This window comes from Lonchura striata, chromosome 5, assembly GCF_050655825.1.
Source record: "Lonchura striata isolate lonStrDom1 chromosome 5, ASM5065582v1, whole genome shotgun sequence".
Taxonomy (NCBI): Eukaryota; Metazoa; Chordata; class Aves; order Passeriformes; family Estrildidae; genus Lonchura; species Lonchura striata.
Window position 1 is genome coordinate 36,865,176 of NC_140707.1, and position 19,185 is coordinate 36,884,360.

The 19,185-nt window shown below is 44.0% G+C and overlaps 1 protein-coding gene across 1 annotated transcript; it reads right to left on the reverse strand.

Annotated features, from left to right (window-relative positions):
- Positions 1–888: 888 nt before the first annotated feature.
- LOC146767327 (uncharacterized) lies at positions 889–19,006 on the reverse strand. Its single transcript, XM_085580297.1, has 2 exons — positions 8,699–19,006; positions 889–4,030 (listed from the first exon to the last, which is right to left on the reverse strand). Exons 1-2 carry the CDS (start codon positions 9,221–9,223, stop codon positions 4,022–4,024), a joined length of 534 nt encoding a protein of 177 aa, XP_085436423.1. The 5' UTR covers positions 9,224–19,006; the 3' UTR covers positions 889–4,021.
- Between the last annotated feature and the right edge of the window lie 179 nt (positions 19,007–19,185).

The following is a 19,185-nucleotide window of genomic DNA, read 5'->3' on the forward strand; positions in this document are numbered from 1 at the left end:
TGCATCCAGGTTCTTGAGTATCTTCAGTGAGGGAGATTCCACAACCTCTCTGGACAACCTGTTCCAGTGCTCAGTCATAGGTACAACAAAGAAGTTCTTCATGTGCAGGTGAACTTCCTGTGCATCAGTTTCTACCCCTTCTTTATTTGTCCTATTTCTTGGCACCATCAAGAAGGGCCGTGCTCCATCCTCTGACACCCTCCCTTCAGATACCAATAGGCACTGGAGAGGATAGACCTGGGAAAAGAATTCTCTGAGCATGAGAAGAGGCACAGATCTCACTGGGGCTTGGTGGGCTCATGGGACCAGGTGGGCTCACTGGGAAGGACTCACCACAAGTGCCCTGATGCTGTTAAAAATTAACAACTTTTTCACAGTTTGGTTGGGTTTTTTAAATACCTTTATAAAGCTGAAATATTACTGAAAAATTGCAGCCAGAAACAAATTTTATCCATTTTGTTCACTGAAAGCACTAGAATCTCTAGATTTCTGTTCATCTTCAGGCCACACATGAGAGCACCGCTGGTTTCAGAAGGGTGGAGCAGCTGCAGTGCTGTGAGCACAAGATTTCTCTCTCCCCCTTCAAGGCTTTCCTGGGGCTGAGCTTGGGAATGGTTTCCCGTGCACCCCATGGACACAGTTCTGGTCTCCCAGCTGGACAGTAAGGCAGGGAGGCCGTGGCACTGCTTGCGTTGGGACGTGTTTGGGTGAAGGCTTGGGACTGCTTAGACTGCCTGACAAGTGCTTATGGTTCTGGTTCAAGACAGCCATGAGCATTTTCCCTCCTCTCACACTGGCTGCACAGCTTCTGTGGCCACACACACACAGTGTCTCTTAGCATGCAGGTGAAATGGGGATACAATATTTTTTGCCAGAAAGACATACAAATAGAATATATTTGATTTTAATTACTGCAAGACAGGAATGCTTCCCATCAAAGCTGCCAGAGTTGTATGTATCTTTCCTTCATTCCATTAATTATTTACCTTCAGTTTTAATAATACAGTTAAAGGTACTATATATAGCTTCTGCTCTATCAATAAATCATGCTTGTGTGTCTTCATATTTGTCCTATAAAATTGTAAGTACCAACATGCTTGCATGGATTTACTAAGCAACTCTAGCAATGAAATTCCCATCAGTGCATGTCTTGGAGTCTTTTGTGGTGAACTCAAATATTCCTCACTCAAAGAGAGCTATTTTGTGAGACTTCTTATGAGATATTTTTTTATGAGCTCACCAGTCTTTTCACAAATCCCAGCAATCTCCTTCATCCCCTTCTTATTGCTCTGTGCTGATTTAAAACCCAGCAGGAATATTAAACCTACTTGAGCTGCTCCCTTTCCCCTGCCCCTTTCCGGCAGTGGAGAAAACACTAGGAGAGATTATAAATTGGAATCACAGTTTACTGAAAAATTGCAATAATCACAACAATATTAATAAAACAGCGTACAAAAGAGAGAATCTTTTACCCACCAAAGGGTACCACTGAACAAACAAAAACACTTCCCAAAGACCACATCCAGTGTGGTTTTCCAAGACAAAGGCAAAATGATGGCTGGCCCTGTGCTGGGCAGCATGGTATATATGGAAAAACAAAAGCAGAATGTTGAAAGGCTTGCAATTTAACTTTCCCCCCTCAGACTGAAAACAATGGAAGAGCAGGGACAAGGCAAAACCTGGTAGGACCCGACAGGTCTCTGAAGCAGGTCAGAGGACCCTCTTCCTGGGCCTGACTTTGCAGGAGCAGGACTGGAGAGCTTGGTGGTTCCAGCAGCAGCTCCAGTGGCTGCTGTCACAGCAGCTGCAGCCTGGGCTCCACATGGCTCAGCTGGGCTCTGCCATGGTGCTGCTTTCTCTCTTTTCTTTTTCTCAGAGCCACTCACCAGCTCTTGGACTCACTGGCACTGTCTTTGAGCATCAATTAGAAAAGCCACATCCCCAAGCATAGCAAAAGCTGGCCACTCTTCCAGTCCCTGACTTCCTCCTGCTCCAACCCTGTTCTAGCCATTACATGAATGGTATGGAATTATAGTGCTAGAAATTCTATCCCTATAACCATAATTAACTCATCACAGTTTGGCATGACTTCTTGACCTATCACCAAACCCAAGAATACACACAGTCATAAGGTCAATGCACACAAGCCACCTTCCCCATCCCATAAATCCAAGGCACATGTGATCCACAATCCAGGCTCAGTCCATCAAACTAATCCTTGGGTTGCATTGCTTGAAACAGTTCTCCTGTTTGTTCAGCAATCTCCTTCATCTTCTGACGTGCCTCTTCCATTGTGGTGGTAGCATTATGGACAGTGACACAGCATTCTCCATCCGTTAGGTTTAGCATCCCACACACTCCATTCTCTTTCAGCAACAACATATCTATGGCTAATCGGTTCTGCAAAGCCATTTCCGGTGTCTGCGGGGCCTGCACATTCAGTTCCCTGACTGAACGTCCCGTCCAGTTGCTTAACACATGGACTTGCCTAGTTAAGTTCTCCAAGACATACTTGTGCTGTTGGATAACTCCACTGGACACAAAAAATGATTCTAAGTCTAAAGCAACATTTTGCCCCCAGGTGTAATAGTTGGGGACTTGAATCCCCTGAATCCACCCTTTTGCATCTGTTGGATTGTGGATTTCTCTCGGCACTTTGTTGTTACGATAAAGTGTATAATTGAACGTTTTAGATGGACACATGGTAGGAAACCCAATAGTACACTGGAGTCCAGCCATATCATACATGTTCAAGTGGGAATACATTTTCCCATCTGAACATGCCCATACCGTTCCCCGTGGAGCTGGATATTTGGCTTGTGAACACTGATAGAGGTCACCGTGGGGAACTTCCTGTGCTTCGCTACTTGAATTCCAGACCTTTCTTTGGTCAGGGCCATGTGTAATGGGAATGCCACAGGATAGTGCTGTCTCCGAATTTTCATAAGACCCATTGCATCGGGTGTCTTGGTTTAGATAGCCGTAGTTGGGATAATCCCAACAGGTACACATGTCCCGGATAAAAGTTCTCAGCTCTGAGATGTACCAGGTTTCTATAGGCTCACCTGCTCCTGTGGTACAATCTAATATACGGGAACAATTCAGAAAGGAGGTCTCTGATTTACTTTGGGTAAGGCTTCTACGGTTCCTCACTTTCCAGCAGATGCTCTCTCCATTAGGTAGTGTGGTTTGGTGGTCCTTACAGTCTGATTTCTCCACTTCCCATTCTACTATTTTCCCTGTGGGGACCCTGGAAGCCCATTGTAGAGTAGATATAGGGTCAAAGATTTGTTTCAGAGACCAGGCCCACTCATAATTTGTTCGGTTAACTTGGTGCGTGGTTCCTGGGTTATCAGGGATTTGTATACACCATCCTGCATCCCAATGTAAATTGTACTCATGTTCAAAAAACCCACCCTCAGCAGGAGAATCCCACCACGGTACCACCGTGCAAGGGATAGAAGTAACATTTTGCAATGTCTCAGAAGGGTTGGTGTCTAATGACCGATAGCATGTCTGATTCCATAAATCACTCCAGGTAGAGTCACGTGGGAGCTGGTAAAAGGCATTCTTGTATTCTACCCATGTCCCATTGGCATCCCATTGTTGTCCTTCTTTCTGGTCTAGGAACTGGGACTCCACCATTCCCCAGGTAACATTTCCACCTGGTTTTTTAAGATTATCCAGTTCTCTTGTTAATATTTCTGAAAAATTTAACCAAATCATCATAAATCTAAACCCCTCTGATGCAGAGTTGGGGAGGTTAATACATATTCCTTGATTTGTATGATTCCAAATATGCATAAATCCTTGTATCAATTCCCAAGCTAAATTTGGTTCAGTACTCGGATTCTCAGTCGCTTGAGACAAAATCATACATCCATAACATAAGAGTAAAAACTTTTCCCACACCATTTTTTTTCTGGTAAAAAGACAAAATAGGCTTAGCAAAATAAAACTAAAAAATACACAAAATGATCCGTCCACTCAACAGTTGATAGCATACGTCCAGCAGTGGATTTCAGATAATCTGTAAAACACATACATGCATAAAAACAAAACATGATTAAAAGGAGGGAACAATCTACTACCTGGCACACAATTTAAGTGGCTTTTTTAAGGTTGGGGTACCAATCCCACTCTTGGCAATTCTGCCAAAAACAGCTGTCCTAGGTAATGGAGAGGATTTACAGGGTCTTTAATTTCTTTTGTTCCAGGGAGCAAGGGTGTGGATGAAGACAAAAGGCTGTGAGTTATGGGCACCCACTAACTCCCCAGGAGCTACTGACTCTATATGTACCCCATTTGACATCCTTTTGCCCATTCAGGTTCATGAGGTTTCAGGCTCCTCTTCAAGAGTCCACTGGTGCATTCAACAATCTTATTTGGCTGGGGGTAGTATAGAGTGTGAAAGATCCACCAGATTCCTTCATCCTGTGCCCACTCTTGAAACACCCTTGCACTAAAGTGACTGCTGTTGGATTGGAGGGATTGGGGCCATGCAAATAATTAAACCACAGCTTCAGTCCCTTTACAGTGCTGTGCCCTGGTGCTCTTGCTACTGCCTCAGCTTGAGTGAGTTCTGACATTACTTCCACCCTGACTTCAGGAAAGGTCCTGAATAGTCCACCTGCCAGGTCTCCCAGAGGGCTTTTCTGTGTCCTTAGTGAAGCCCTGCAACCCCTGCAAAGGGTGTTGTTTCTCTAGCCCTGTACAACACTGGCCATGACAGTGTTGCACAGTTCCCAAGCAACAGGCCATTCTATGTTACCAGCTCCCTCAAAAAGATCCTTAAATCCTGAATGGTCTCCCTTGACAAGTAACCACTCTAGCAGTTGTTTCCATTTTTCTTCTCCCTTTACTGCCATATCTGCCACACAGGTCAGTGAATCTACCTGATTATTCAACAGGTGAGCCAGATTATCCCTCTTCTGGTGGGCAGGATTCCATCCCACCAAGAAACACTTCTACTTAATAAGTTTAGGATGTCTTCCCGTTTTTCTCACTGCCATACTGGCAACTCAAAAGATCACCCACTGGTTTTGTTCACAAAATGGGAGCCAATTGGTGCATCCCTTAAAAACAGCATAGGGCTTTGTATAAATAAACACTAGTTCTTTAGTGTCAGCCTCTAACAATCACCTGTGCATGGCTAACAATTCTCCCATCTGAGCACTTTCTTCTCCCCCTGTCACAATTCTGTCCCCTGAGTCACCATGCAGGAACATTGCTCAGTATTTCCCTCTCTTCTGAAGGATGCTTCAGTGAACCACACACTTCTCAGGTGGGGCTCAACTTGAGGGGTAGGTTTTATATAAGGGAGGCCCCTGATCCAGTAGACTGCCAGGTAATTCCTGCATTTGGACCACTCTGGGTGTTCCCTCCTCTATCTGAGGCATGTGACAGTGATCATGTAACTGATTAATACCACCTTTTTACTGCTTCTCCCTGCACAACCCCCACACCAGATGGGGTTCTGGCCAGTATGGGTTTCAAGACCTTGAAAGGTCCCACTAGAAAAATTGGTTTCTGCCATATGACTTTTTCAGCTCCCTTTTAGCCTAGCTCTAACTTTTTTAGAGCTAGACTAGCCACAGAGGCACTTCTACCAAACTGAATTAAGTTTTTTTGCATCTTTAGAGCTGTGCAAATAAAACCTGACAGGGCAGGTCAGACCTTCAGGTCTCCATTGCCACACATGAATTGATAATCCATGAATTACAAAGCCCCATTCGATACGCAGTGGACCTGCTGGATGCATTGGTCCTAAAACCTGATATAACTCTGCCTCAAATATTAACAATTTTAAGACTTCTGCAGAGACAGAGGTCCAGACACAGGTGGTCCTCTGGTGTGTTAAATCATGATGAGGATGGGATATGAGAGAGAAAGCCAGTTTTCTCAAAATTACAAGCAGGGCAACAGCATGTTTTAGCTCCTTCTTGTAGTTCCTTCTTGGATTGAAATCCAGGAATTTCAATTTGCTCAAGAAAAGACAAGGTTTTGGGGTGAACACACTGTTCCTCCCTTCCACCATACTCCCAGAAGCTTTACTTCAGAAGACGAGGGTTGTACCTTTTCTACTGAAATTTTAAAACCTAAATTTTCAAGGTGAGTAATTATCTCTGTTTGGGCTTGTCCTAGTATTGTGGCACTGGGGATGCCTACCAATACATTGTGAATGTATTGATCTGCTTTAATTCCCTCCACAGGCATCACTACAGAGCATGCTATCTTCTCCAGATCCCAGCATTAATATCCCTGGTAGGATGCAAGAGACTGTCCACACAAAGCTGGACAATGCACTCCCTGACTCTGTTTGCTCTCCTTCTCACATCTTCCAAGTGAAAAATATCTTTCTTCCTCATATAGACCTCCTCTTCTCATTCTCTTTCACTGGCCCCTTATTGGCAGAAGCTCTGCTATTTCCAACCATCTCCATTCACTGCCCAGGCCAATTTGGGGTTGAAAACAAAGGGTGAGATTTATACATAATTTTTTATACTGCACACGTGACAACTCACCAGGAAGGCAACTACTCCACCTCTTATCTACCAGGCATGAAAATACAGGTGACTCTTGCTCCCCACTTCTGATTCCTAGAGCCTGTGACCAGCAATCCATTTCTCACAGGCAGCAAGTAAACTGTTTGCAAATATATTTCATGCTAATTTCAGCCACTGATCCTCACTAATGCTGCAGACTTGGCACCCTCCCACCCTCAGTATGTTGAAATAGTTTGTGTGTATTTGATTTCTTCCCCTTTTAAAACCTCAACAGAACTCAGACATGATTTACTGAAAAATCAGAAATTTGACTTAGATTTTTTAAATTACTGTTATCTGTCATATGGATAGGCAGAACACATGAGAAAATGCAAAGCATGTAAGTAAATCCCTGCCACAGTCTCAGACAAAAACAGAATTCAACCATTGTGCAGGCACAGCCACTGCCCTGAAGCCAAGCTTTCTCTTATACTATTATCATAACTGATTGTAAAATGTGTAGGAAAAACCTTGTGGAAAAGTTGCTCAGATACAAGGGTTACTACCTGTAGAATTTATGACCTATCCTTGGAATATTTATACTGTTTTCAGGAATCTCATTCTTAACCAAGGCTAGTTAAGTGAGATGCTCTTGGTTCTAAGAGAAAAAAGGGGGCCAGGATGTTTTACATTTGTTTATTAGTTTTATGCAAGCTATTGATGTAAAACCATCCACCAAAGGCCACTTCAGGGCAGGAAGCAGGAAGGAGCACCCTGCTATGGTACCTTGCTACTGTTGGGGATGGGACTAACACAAAAACACCTGGGATCTCACTGCAGCTCTCACTTATGCTGAGAATGCAGAAATGCTCCCTTTCAGCCCACTCCCCTCGCAACTGCACAGCAAAAACTGAAGCCTCCAGAGACAGCTTCTTCTTTTTTTTTTGTGTACTCCTAGCAAAAGCACACACCTACTTGCTGTTTATTTATGGAGCTTGCTGCCACAACGGGGCTCCCACAGACAGACTTCACTTGCTTGGACCCTCTTTGATATCCATCAGGAGCAGAACACGCATCCCAAGCCAAGCGTTCCCTGCCCTGTCATCACAGGCTTCAAAGCCCAAAAGAGGAGGATGCCTCCTTTAACAGGCACAAAACACACACTTGGAAGCAAACCGTGCTGCTAAGCTTTCTGCAAGAAGCCTCCTCCACACAGAACTCTACATAAACTTGTCCAAGTCTCTCCCTACCAAAACTTAAGGAAGAAATACAGCGCGTCTTCAAACTGCCTTTGTTTCGCTGGAAAACTGTCAGCACAAGAAGATGGCCAAGCAGCCATTGTTAATGAGGCTGGATGTTCTTCCAGAAATCCTTTCCTCAAAGACTTTGCTTCAATACACGTGGGACCTGCAGACAGAATGAATGCAGGGAAAACTCTTTGCTTTCTTCTCCGGGCACCTTTTCCCAGGTCCCATGGAAGCCATTGCAGCACATCAGCAACACTCCCCTGGCCATCAGGAGTCCTCATTCCTACCCAGCAGAGCTCAGAGAAAGCACACAGGACAACTAACAAGCTCCTGAGGATCAACACTAACCCCAGCAGCCTGGTTACCTCCAGCCTTGCAACTGGCTGCTTACACCATCTGTTTGCCCAGAGAGACACCAGCCAGCCAGTGTAAGCAACACACTGAGCTATTGTCCTAGAACACAGCTAAGGGATCAAAACTGCCCAAGTCCATGAGCACTTCTACACTGTACAACATGTCAACTGTTATGTGGCCACATTCTCATCTGCTGCTGTACACCCTGTCTGTATCAGAAGTCTCACAGAAGAGTTTCCTGTCATGGTCTGGTCCTGCCTTGGAGAATTTGAAAAGTCCACCAGTTCTGCAGGAAGTTTTAAAAGCATGGTTGGGAGAGGTCTCAGACTAAAAGAAACCTCAAGAGCACAGAAGGCAATAAAGCCACAGATTGCTTCGAGGGCCAAGATCCACTTCTGAACCAACCAACTTCAGTCCAAGTGTGAGCCTGGGCAGGAAGGTCAGTTATGACAGTGAGGGACCCTAAACACCAGTGCCGCACCAGTGTGTCAGAGCGAACAGCGTTTACTTTACAGAGAAACGGAGCTCCACAGTGCTCTCCCAAATGCTTTCAGCAGCAGCGTTTCAGCTTTGAGCTGGCACGCTGGGCCGCTGCTCTCGGCCGCCACTCACCTGCGCCGGCCCCGCGCCGCTCCGCCGGCCCCTCCGCCCGCCCCGGCGGCGCTTCCGCCCGGCCGCCGTCACTTCCGGCGGCGCGGCCTGCCCGCGGCTGCCCGGGCGGTTCAACTGCATCGACTGAATGTTCCTTTCGGCTTTTGACGCCTTCACCACGGCCCCAGTTCCCGGCACTGTGCTTCCGCCGGCCCGGGGCCCCTGGAGGGACATCCCGCCGCCGAGCCGCGGCTGTGGGCTCGGCCTGCGCTTGTGCGGCCCGAGGCACCGCCCGGCGTTATCCCGGCTCCGGACACCGCCACTGCATCCACAGCGATGTCCGCACACGCTTGTGCGGCCCGAGGCACCGCCCGGCGTTATCCCGGCTCTGAACACCGCCACTGCTTCCACAGCGATGTCCGCACACGCACAAACGCGTTCATGTGCCTTGTTCTTATCGAAGGCGTGGCCGAATCCGAGACCAGAGGTGTTTTGGGAGAGCAGATGCATAAAGCTCTGTGAACATGGCTGTATTTTATTATTCATGATCCCCAGTGCTTCATTTCTTATGGCAGTGAGTCCTTCCCAAACAGTGAGCCCACCTGCGCCAGCCCAAGCCCCAGTGAGGGTCTGTGCCTGTTCTCATGCTCAGAGATTTCACTTCCCAGGTGAAAAGAGTGAAAGTTGACCAAGCACTAAAATCAATAACCAACATTAAAATCAATTTTCCTGCAAGTTCTGACAGCTCTCTCATAGTTTCTAATAAAGCTTGGCATGTATTACAAACAGTCATGGTTTTTATCCCTTCAGAAATCTGTGATACTAAAGCAAATTGCAATCAGGAACAAGTCTTACCCATTATAGTCATTGAAAGCACTTATATCTATGGAAACAAAGATAATCCTTCATCCTGTCAGCAGACAGCCAGCCTTAACTATATTGTCAGAGAGACAGGACTGTGATTAACTCATAAAAAATTGGAATGAAAATTACAATTTTTTAAATACTAGGCAGAAAACATCATCTTCAGCTTGATGTCCTCTGATGAGCAACCATGTTGCTGACGTGGTAAAGTTGACAACTGCATTATTTTAGGTCACTGAGCTTTTCTTGAAGTAGGAATTGACTTGAAGATGTCCCACTAGACGTAGTAGATAACCAAGAGTGACCATGAGTCTAACCTTCTCATCAGACATATGATTCTGGCAGAGATGTTCAAGCAGTTACTGCTGTTATGTCTGGTGTGCTTATAGATGCTCCGAGCAGGAGGAATAAATATATCTGCTCTTAATTACATTTTGGAGATTTACAGAAGGGAGCCTCGAGTGTTTGGAGTGCTTCTCCAGTGTTGCCCTGCCAGACTGCAGTTCATCAGCTGGGGGAGCTCTGCTTTGTGCTCCCTGAAGGAAAAGAAATCATATTAAAGTCAAACCTATTTCAGAAATAGCAGTGCCTGCTGAGAAATGGAGTGTCAAATGCTCCGTTTCACTGAAAATAACTGCTACCCTACCATCACCATCTGCCACTTAATATTGTTGTTCCCAATTTATGCTGGTTTGGGATACAAGAAACACTTTGAAATAATTGTGCAGGTTTCTTGCAGTTAAACTTCAAGAGCAGCAGCTTATCATCCTTTTTCTGTGGAACCACCCACCATCCTGATGGCTCCAGGACTCTGTTGCTACCACAGGTCTGGCTGATTGAAGTGAAGACTTCAAGGTGTCCTTTGGCACCTTTTGTAATCATTGCTTCTTGGGCAGTGAAGGTCAGGTGGGGCTGCTCTAAAATCTATTGAAATCAACAGATTGTGCCTCTGATTGAAGCAAAATGAGACACAAAGGTTTTAGGTTTTGCACTACTCATCTTCAGGCCACACATGAGAGCACCACTGGTTTCAGAAGGGTGGAGCAGCTGCAGTGCTGTGAGCAGAAGATTTCTCTCTACCCCTTCAAGGCTTTCCTGGGGCTGAGCTTGGGAATGGTTTCCCGTGCACCCCATGGACACAGTTCTGGTCTCCCAGCTGGACAGTAAGGCAGGGAGGCCGTGGCACTGCTTGTGTTGGGACGTGTTTGGGTGAAGGCTTGGGACTGCTTAGACTGCCTGACAAGTGCTTATGGTTCTGGTTCAAGACAGCCATGAGCATTTTCCCTCCTCTCACACTGGCTGCACAGCTTCTGTGGCCACACACACAGTGTCTCTTAGCATGCAGGTGAAATGGGGATATAATATTTTTTGCCAGAAAGACATACAAATAGAATATATTTGATTTTAATTACTGCAAGACAGGAATGCTTCCCATCAAGCTGCCAGAGTTGTATGTATCTTTCCTTCATTCCATTAATTATTTACCTTCAGTTTTAATAATACAGTTAAAGGTACTATATATAGCTTCTGCTCTATCAATAAATCATGCTTGTGTGTCTTCATATTTGTCCTATAAAATTATAAGTACCAACATGCTTGCATGGATTTGCTAATCAACTCTAGCAATGAAATTCCCATCAGTGCATGTTTTGGAGTCTTTTGTGGTGAACTTAAATATTCCTCACTTAATGAGAGCTATTTTATAAGATTTTAAAAGATTGTCAGTCTTCTCACAAGCCTGAAAATCTCTCTCATCCCTTCTTCTACCTCTCCACAAGTCGGTTTCACATGACTTTCTAAAACGTGGTTTTGGTCTTCCAAAGCAGAGGGAAGCAGGAGTGCCTACAGCTGAATGCATTCTCATTGGATGATAACAGGGGAGGGATCAGAACTACAAAAACAATATGGCAGTGGTCTTGGTGGGATTAGAAAGGTAAATCTGCAAATGTAGCAGTATTATCTGTGTTGCAGAGATAATAAATATTAAGATGAGTTTTTAAGAGAAGGTGACCATAGAAGCAGATAATTCTTCTGCCAAGAAGACAGAAACTGAAGTTGAGAACAGAGCAGCTGGAGAGCAGCATGATGAGCAGCACACAGATATGCTGGTGAATGGAAAACAAATTATCATAAGGGATCAGTCCAAGATATAAATCTTACTTTTGTTAGCTTTTTTTAAAGTTGGTGTACTTTTGGGGTGGAACCCTGGCATTCCATGTCAGCAACACCCCACTGAGTAAAGGGCATCCCTGGCACTAGGTGAAGTAGGAATATTTTAAATCAAATCTCTGCTTTTTCACCGATATAAACCACACATGCATGCTCAATGTGAAGTGATTTAACCATGTGAGAGGAAAGGATTGTGTATTTTAGAAACCAAAACTGCAGAGTATTTACTCATCCCTAGTAATGCATCTGCAGAACATTATGTTGTCTTTTGACAGTTAGCATGGGATTTCCTCTTTATTGTTTTTTTCATCTGTTGTTTCTATAGAAATACCATTTTTATCAGACTAGATGAAAATAGCCTGAAATAACACACCTCCTCAGAAGATACAGATATTTCTTGCTCAGTCTATATATTGTATCCCTATCGTACTAGGTTTTCCTCTCCTCATTACAATATCCAAATAAAAAACAGTTGAAAGCAAATCACTGTACATTTGGTACTCCAGAGAGCAGACTCCTGTGGAAATTGGAATGGACAGTCAAGCAAATGTATTTCTCGAGTCAGGTCATTCAGACACTGCCTCTGAAGTGTGTTGCAGGTGAAAATCCGTATTTGCACAGATGGTGAATGTGTTGTCATTGACATTCAGTGCTTCACAGGAGGCTTAAATGAAAATGGTCTTGAGCTGACCCTGCCTGACAGTGGCCTCTGCCCCTGCTATCAGTGAGGAAACCAACATTTCTGAAATCCAGCTTCTCTGCTCTGAGGACAGTATCTCCCTTAGCTGATGCTGTGGGATCTATCTGACAAAATCTGAGTGATGTAGTCAATGCATTCAAATCCACTGTCACAGACTTTAAAGGAAGCCTGTCAAAGTGCCTAAACCTGAGATTTCAAGTAATTTGAGACAGTTTAGAGCACTGGATATGCTCACATGATTACCCTCCATGGCAAATCTCCTGAAGAACTGAATGTTTTATTGGCATTAGAATTTGTTCCTTTCTTCTTTTCCGGTTATTTCTGTTGTATCATGGGGAAAACCTTATACTTTTCCACCTGAACAGGATGAGAGTTATGTATATATGGTTTATCCCAAATCCATCTGCACTAGTCAGCATATATACTGAAAGGAGTGCCAGGGAAGCTCATGTCTCCCAGGCTTCAATTCTCACACCTTGGGAACAGAAAAGCATGAAAACAGAAAGCATGGCCTGTGCAATGCTCTTGCTTTAGGAAGAGACTTTTATGAGGGCAGGTAATGACAGGACAAGGTGAAATGTCTTTAAACTGACAGGAGAGATGTTTAGATTAGATATTAGGAAAAATAATTTCACTATGAGAGTGGTGAAGCACTAGAACTGGTTTCCCAGAGAAGCTGTGGATGCCCCATCCCTGGAGGCCAGGTTGGATGAGGTTTTGAGCGATCTGCTCTTGTGGAAGGTGTCCCTGCCCATGGCAGGGTGGGTGGAACTAGCTGATCTTTAAAAGACTTTCCAGCCCAAAGCCTGCAATGATTCTGTGAATAGTCAATGTAGATGCCTGCACAGCAGCAATTTCTACTGCCAGTGGACCCAAGCCTGAAGTACTCAACTCTAAATAGCTGTGCTAGTGCAGCTAGATCTGCCAAGAGTTTTTAACAGTGATGATCACAATGTCCTGATGATTTAAGTGATCTGGCAGAACTAACTGCAGTCACACAGAGTTGGGTTTTCACCTTCGTCCTTGGAAATGTAAAGGGCTGTGATGGGTAGCTGTGCCTCATCTTCTTAAGTACTTTTCCATGAGTCTTTATTAGGCCAGAGCAGGTTTCCCATTTCCTTGGGAGCGATGTGAAAAGCTGTGGGTTCTCAGAGGAGCGTGCCAGTAGCATGCATTTCTGCTTCTCATGTAGCAACTCACTGCTTCACCCAGTTTTCTGGTAGGGAGAGACAAGCAGCCTAATGAGAAACAAAACGACAGCTCAGCAAAGTGGAAGAGATACCTGTAAGAGAGGTATTCTAAGGAAGCTGCCAGAACTGTATTTTTATCATACGAAATATCTAGTGCCCAGAGGTGGCTCCGATACATAGTACTGCATCACTTTAAAATTCTCTTGCCACCATATAAATAGAAGAAATTACTTTGCCAGTGTTCCACAGAATAGGAGCTTGCACACTGTATTTCCAGAGGCTCAGTGCTTGTGAGGTTTTGTATATGCATGGCAGCAGGACAGGACTGTTCTCTCAATGGTGATATTTTCTACCGGGCTCACATGTATGTATCTTTCTAGAGTACTCTCTTATGCTTATTTTTTGCCTGACAACAAGTTCTCTTCAGTGTTGTGGGTTGTTTTTTTCTTTTTAATTTATTTTCAGAGGTATTTATAGCTATTGTGATCTCTCATGACAGTTGCCTAAATCAGGAGCAAAGAAAAGGACCAAAGTAAAGCTCACTGGCAGAGAACACCCCTCCTGGTAATGGCAAATAGTACCATACCATTAGCAACACAAATATTAAAAAGCCCTTTTCTTCTGCAGCACAGTTACAGGAGAAATGTCAGAGATCACTGCAGTGTTTGCTCAGTGTCACCTTGTGGGAGCATTGATTGCTCAGGTGCATGTGTTGCACCTCTCCGTTATGGCTTGTCACTGAGGGCCATGCTTTTTAAAAGTCTGTTTGGCACTGGACAACAGCCCTGAGTGCTGGCAGACTGCCTTCTAGAGACATACAGCAGCAGCAACTGCCCAGCTTTCTTCCCATGGGAAAATGTTGGTAACTTTCCAAATTATTGACTTGGCTCTGGAATGACACTGACCAGATGGCTGTTTTGCATCAGAAGTCATGAGCTGTGGAGTTTAATGCATGGATTTGGGCTTTTGAGTTCAACTCGGGAAAGAAGTTGACCAAGCCAAGTTGATGGTTAGGTATTTCCTGATAAGAATGAAAAGTATTTCCTCATCTTCCAGCCACAGATGCAATACCTTGGAGCTGTTGGTGATTTGCCTAGCCTAGGATTGCTCCTCTGGTCAGCCACTGTGCCTGAGAACCAATCTTTCTTTAGAAAAGATAACAAAATATTGAAACAGATTCTTTCATTGGTGTTCCTTTTGATTTACAAAGCCCTGCAGTGCCACGGAGGAAAAAATCTGGGTGCTCAAATTTCTCATGACTGTCCATAGCACCCCATTAATATTGAGATGTTTTTACAGTATTTGTAAAAAGAGTTTTGTCCTCATTTTCCCCAAAACACTTTGCGGACAAAACCTTGCTAGCACTAGGCTGAGCTACCAAGTCCCACTGAAAAGCAGGGTGCATCAGGCTAGGCTTGGAATGATGTGAACAGCAAGCACCAGCTTCAGAGGATGCTGGTGGACAATCATAGACCTGACCTTTTGCTGCTGCCTGTCTCCTAGAACATCTGTCCTGTTTTGTGCAGGTCTTTTCTGCATACCTGGAACAGGAAATGTCAATACCTGCAGGAAACAACACCCCTGTTCACACAGAAGGACAGAGGCACATCTAGATCCCTCAGGTTGCCCTTGGCCCTTCCTGACCTATCTGTATCTGTTCCATCAGTGGAGGTTGATGAAGCAGAAGAAAAGAGTTGTTGGATTCTGCTTCAATACAGCAAAGGGATAGCTTTTGCTTACTCCCAAGTGCTGCTTGGGAACAACTCAAGACAATGCTATGAGGGAAGGTAAAGCTCTTGGTGACAGTGATGGGGAAAGAACTATGAAAGATTTCTCAGGGCTTAAAGGTTGAAACATCTGGGAAACAAGTTGGGAGAGTAGTGATTGTTCAGGTATTGGAAATAGCACCTCAGAAGGCATAAGGTAAGGGAAAGAGAGAAATAGGAGACAGGTGCCAAATTTGAAAGGCACAAGCCAGAGAAATAGATGAAAAGAGAGAACATTTCATTCTGAAAAGGAAGAGCAAATGTCAGTGCAAATTCTGGCATATCTGTGCAATGTGGCAGTTCCATTGCTAAATCTAAAGATTGAGCATAGGCATCACTGCCACTAGGAAAGAGATGGCAGGAGACAGGGCACAGACATCTGAGAGAGCAGGAAGGAAGCAAAAACCCTGACATGTAGAGATAGGCTGTTAAAACTCAGGCCCCTTGGAACACCAAGCCTGCTGTTTACAGCAGGAGTGCCTCTGTGCCAGGGTGGTACAAATACCATGTGGCTTACTTTATGCTGGTAATTGGAAAGACATCACATGACAATGGGCTTGTGGCTCATCCCACTGTGATCCTCAGAGCTGTGATCATCACAGTCGTTGTTAAAATGCCCCTCAAAATATAGCATCCTTTGTCAGAACCAAGAGATCAGAGCATGCTAAGACTTTACAGCCTAAGAGCCAGTATCGCCTTTGTCCTCTTTTTCTTCAAGAAGGCAGCAAACTACAAGTACTGGAGGATGTAATCCAAGTGCTAATAAATTATTGATGTCTCCCTTCAGCTTTTTACTTACTAAAAGGATATCAAAGCTCATTTTGTGAATGGTCCAGACAGATTCTCTTTTGCTATATCCACAATTTGATTCACACATATTTCACTAACCATTAATATTGAAACAACATAGTGCTCTCTCTTTACAGGTTTAGCAAAAGATAATAGACATGTTTTGGATTACACACTCATAAATAGATACAGTGATATGACACTTGTAACTGCAATAGATGTTTGATTTTGTAATCTTAAAAAGGCAGAGCTTATTATTAACTAGGAATACACTTTTTTTTTTTTTTAATATTGAAAGCCTGTTGAGATCACTGTATTTAGTCCTTGCAGATAGTCGGCATAGTTCTTTGGCAGGACATGCAAGTCATAGGAGGGTAAGACTTACTTTATATTTAGCAATAGCTCCTCTCTTCCAATATGTCTATTTGCATAAGTGAACTAACAAACCATCTGTATTGGAAATAGTCTTTACATTACTGTCAGCTTTGGGGCAGTATGTAGCACTTCCTTAACAGCATATATTAATTTATGCTGGCTTTGGAGCAGCAGAGAAGTAATTTGAAGCCCTCATACTGCAATTTTCTGGGTAGGAGTCTCCCCAGAATAGAAGGCATTGTTTTTCTCTTTCAATAAAGTATTCTGCAAGTTTTGATAGCCAGAAATGCTCAGGATCTTTATAGCTGTCTCATCTTAAAGACAGACAGCAGGCCTCCAGGTATATCTTAAAAATGGTGCCAGATCTTTGCAAATTTAGCCCAAATGCCATCTCTCCCTAAACAGCAGAGCAAGATTCTGCCTGCTAAGTCAGTGCAATGGCCCAGCTGAGCTCAGAGAAAGGATTATAAACATTTTTACAGTGGCATGCTCTGAATGACAGGGTGCTGATCTTAAATTGACACAAACTGCAGTTCCTGACTGCACCAGTTTCTTCTTGCTCTGAATAGAGGCAGCAAAGCTACACATGCTTCTAAAGAAGAAAAATAGCCCCTTCAGGCATCTCAGTGACACTGATCCCCTCCATTTCTGAAATTAAAAGATGAGCTTCTTTGCATAGATTTTTCAGTAGTCTCTTGAGTTCAAGCTTCCTTTTTTGCCCTGATCCTTCAGTTTGTGAGGGTGACCTTGATAGCGGAGATTGATATATTGAATCTGGAGCTATAGAGGTGGAAACAAAGGCACCTGGTGAGAGATGACATTTCCAAAGCTTAAATCTCGGGGATAATAACCTTCATTTTCCCTTCTCTAGAGCTCTTTCATCTCTAGGCTTTTTTCCCATGTTTTGGCTTCAGGTACCAGCAGAATTCTGACAGTATGGCAGGTGGGAAGATGTATATGCATGTGCCTTCTGGATCGAAAGCCTGAATTCAACTGGGGGCTACATATCCTCATAGACCACTTCGTCTCTTAAAGGTGGAAGGGCCAATTCGCCAGTCCTTGGTACTGCTGGCAGCTGTAGCCAAACAACAGTCAGGATTGGTTTAGATTAAATAAATCACAGTTTATTCAACATCAAAAACAAAGTGAATATGGAATTGAAAATAAATTCATGAAGCTGTTCAGGCATCACTGAAGTCCAGTGGGTATTAGATGTATTTAATAAAGAAAGCAACCATTTGGTCCGGGATGGCAGACAAATCTGACAGGCTGAAGTCTGCCAGGTCTTTTTCTTCTGTCCTTGTCTGACTCAGCTTTTGGATTTGATGCTTTTAGTCCTGGGCTGTGTCAGCTTGCCAAGCTGACACTTTTCTGGTGCACAGCCTCACCCTACTGCCTGTACAAATGGGGCCCCCATCTTCTGAAAATTGTCAACCTTTTTCCTTACTGAATGAGGATACTTCTTCATGTTCTGTGATACACTGAAGCCCATTTCTTCTACCTCCCTTCATGTTGCCTTTCATAAAGGCTTTTTAACAGAAATTTGGCACGAATATGAAGTTCATTCCCAGTCTCCCAGTGTACAGTTTTGTGGTTTGGCACATTTGCCTTCTAACCATAGCACCTCATGCCCTAGCACCCATTCCATAGTATATTTAAAGGTCACTAAAACCACTTAGTTAAACAGGTATGAGCTGACAATAAAGAACACTTTTAATACCTCTCTTGCTGTATAGATCTTGGTGTGTATGTCACAGGCACACTTTATGCATTTTCTTGGCTCCTTTGTGTGTTGACCCACTCCCTACCAATCTGCTGTCTTATCCTCCAGAGATTTTCCATTGTACCACTTACAGAAAGGAAACTGAGTATTTTAAATGTACATTCTCATGTGGTTTATAAACTGTCTTGTAGTCCCTTTCACTGTGCATCTCACAGGTGCTCTCCAGGTCTGAGAGATGTTGAAGACAGGCTACTTTGGATGTATATATTGGATGCAGCCAAACAAATGCCATTTCTGCCAGGAAGAGATGCCATTGGGGCAGGACAAGGCACATGTATCTGTAGCTACAGTGGCAGTCACTGTGCTGCAGTGTAAGCCAGAGACCTGTGAGGCCAAGGGACTTTGTTGATAGTCTCTCATGGACATCTTGCACCCCCAAGAATGGGTTGGTTTCGTAGGTTTCTCAATGTGGCATCAGCCAAGACTTCTGCAATGCAATGAATATCCTAAAATTCAGATTTAGCAAAGCCAAATACTTTATGAAAATCCAAGTTTTGGGAGTTTTGCTTTATGCATTCACACACCAAGCAGCGTTCTCTGCTCTACAGTCATTCTAAACAATCTCTTATGCAGCCTGAGTGCCTTGAACCTGGAGTGGCATTTTCCAAAGCAGCATGCCTGAAAAAGCAGCAAGCATGTTGTGACAGGAGTTGAAGTACAGGTATTAATGTGAAGGTTGATGCTTCAAGAGTGTTCACTTGCCTGTTTGTAAGATTTTTATGAAGGATTTAAAATATATGCTGCTCTAAGGCACACTGAGAGAAATGGATCAAATGAGATGAGAGTTACGAAAGTATAATGAAGCATGAAGCAAACATGCCAAGGTAAGATGGTGCAGTACACCAGTCCTGATCAGCAGGAGAGCCAATCAT

Excerpts from the sequence above, each read along its gene's own strand:
- LOC146767327 (XM_085580297.1), bottom strand. The coding sequence starts at position 9,223 with ATGAATAATAAAATACAGCCATGTTCACAGAGCTTTATGCATCTGCTC.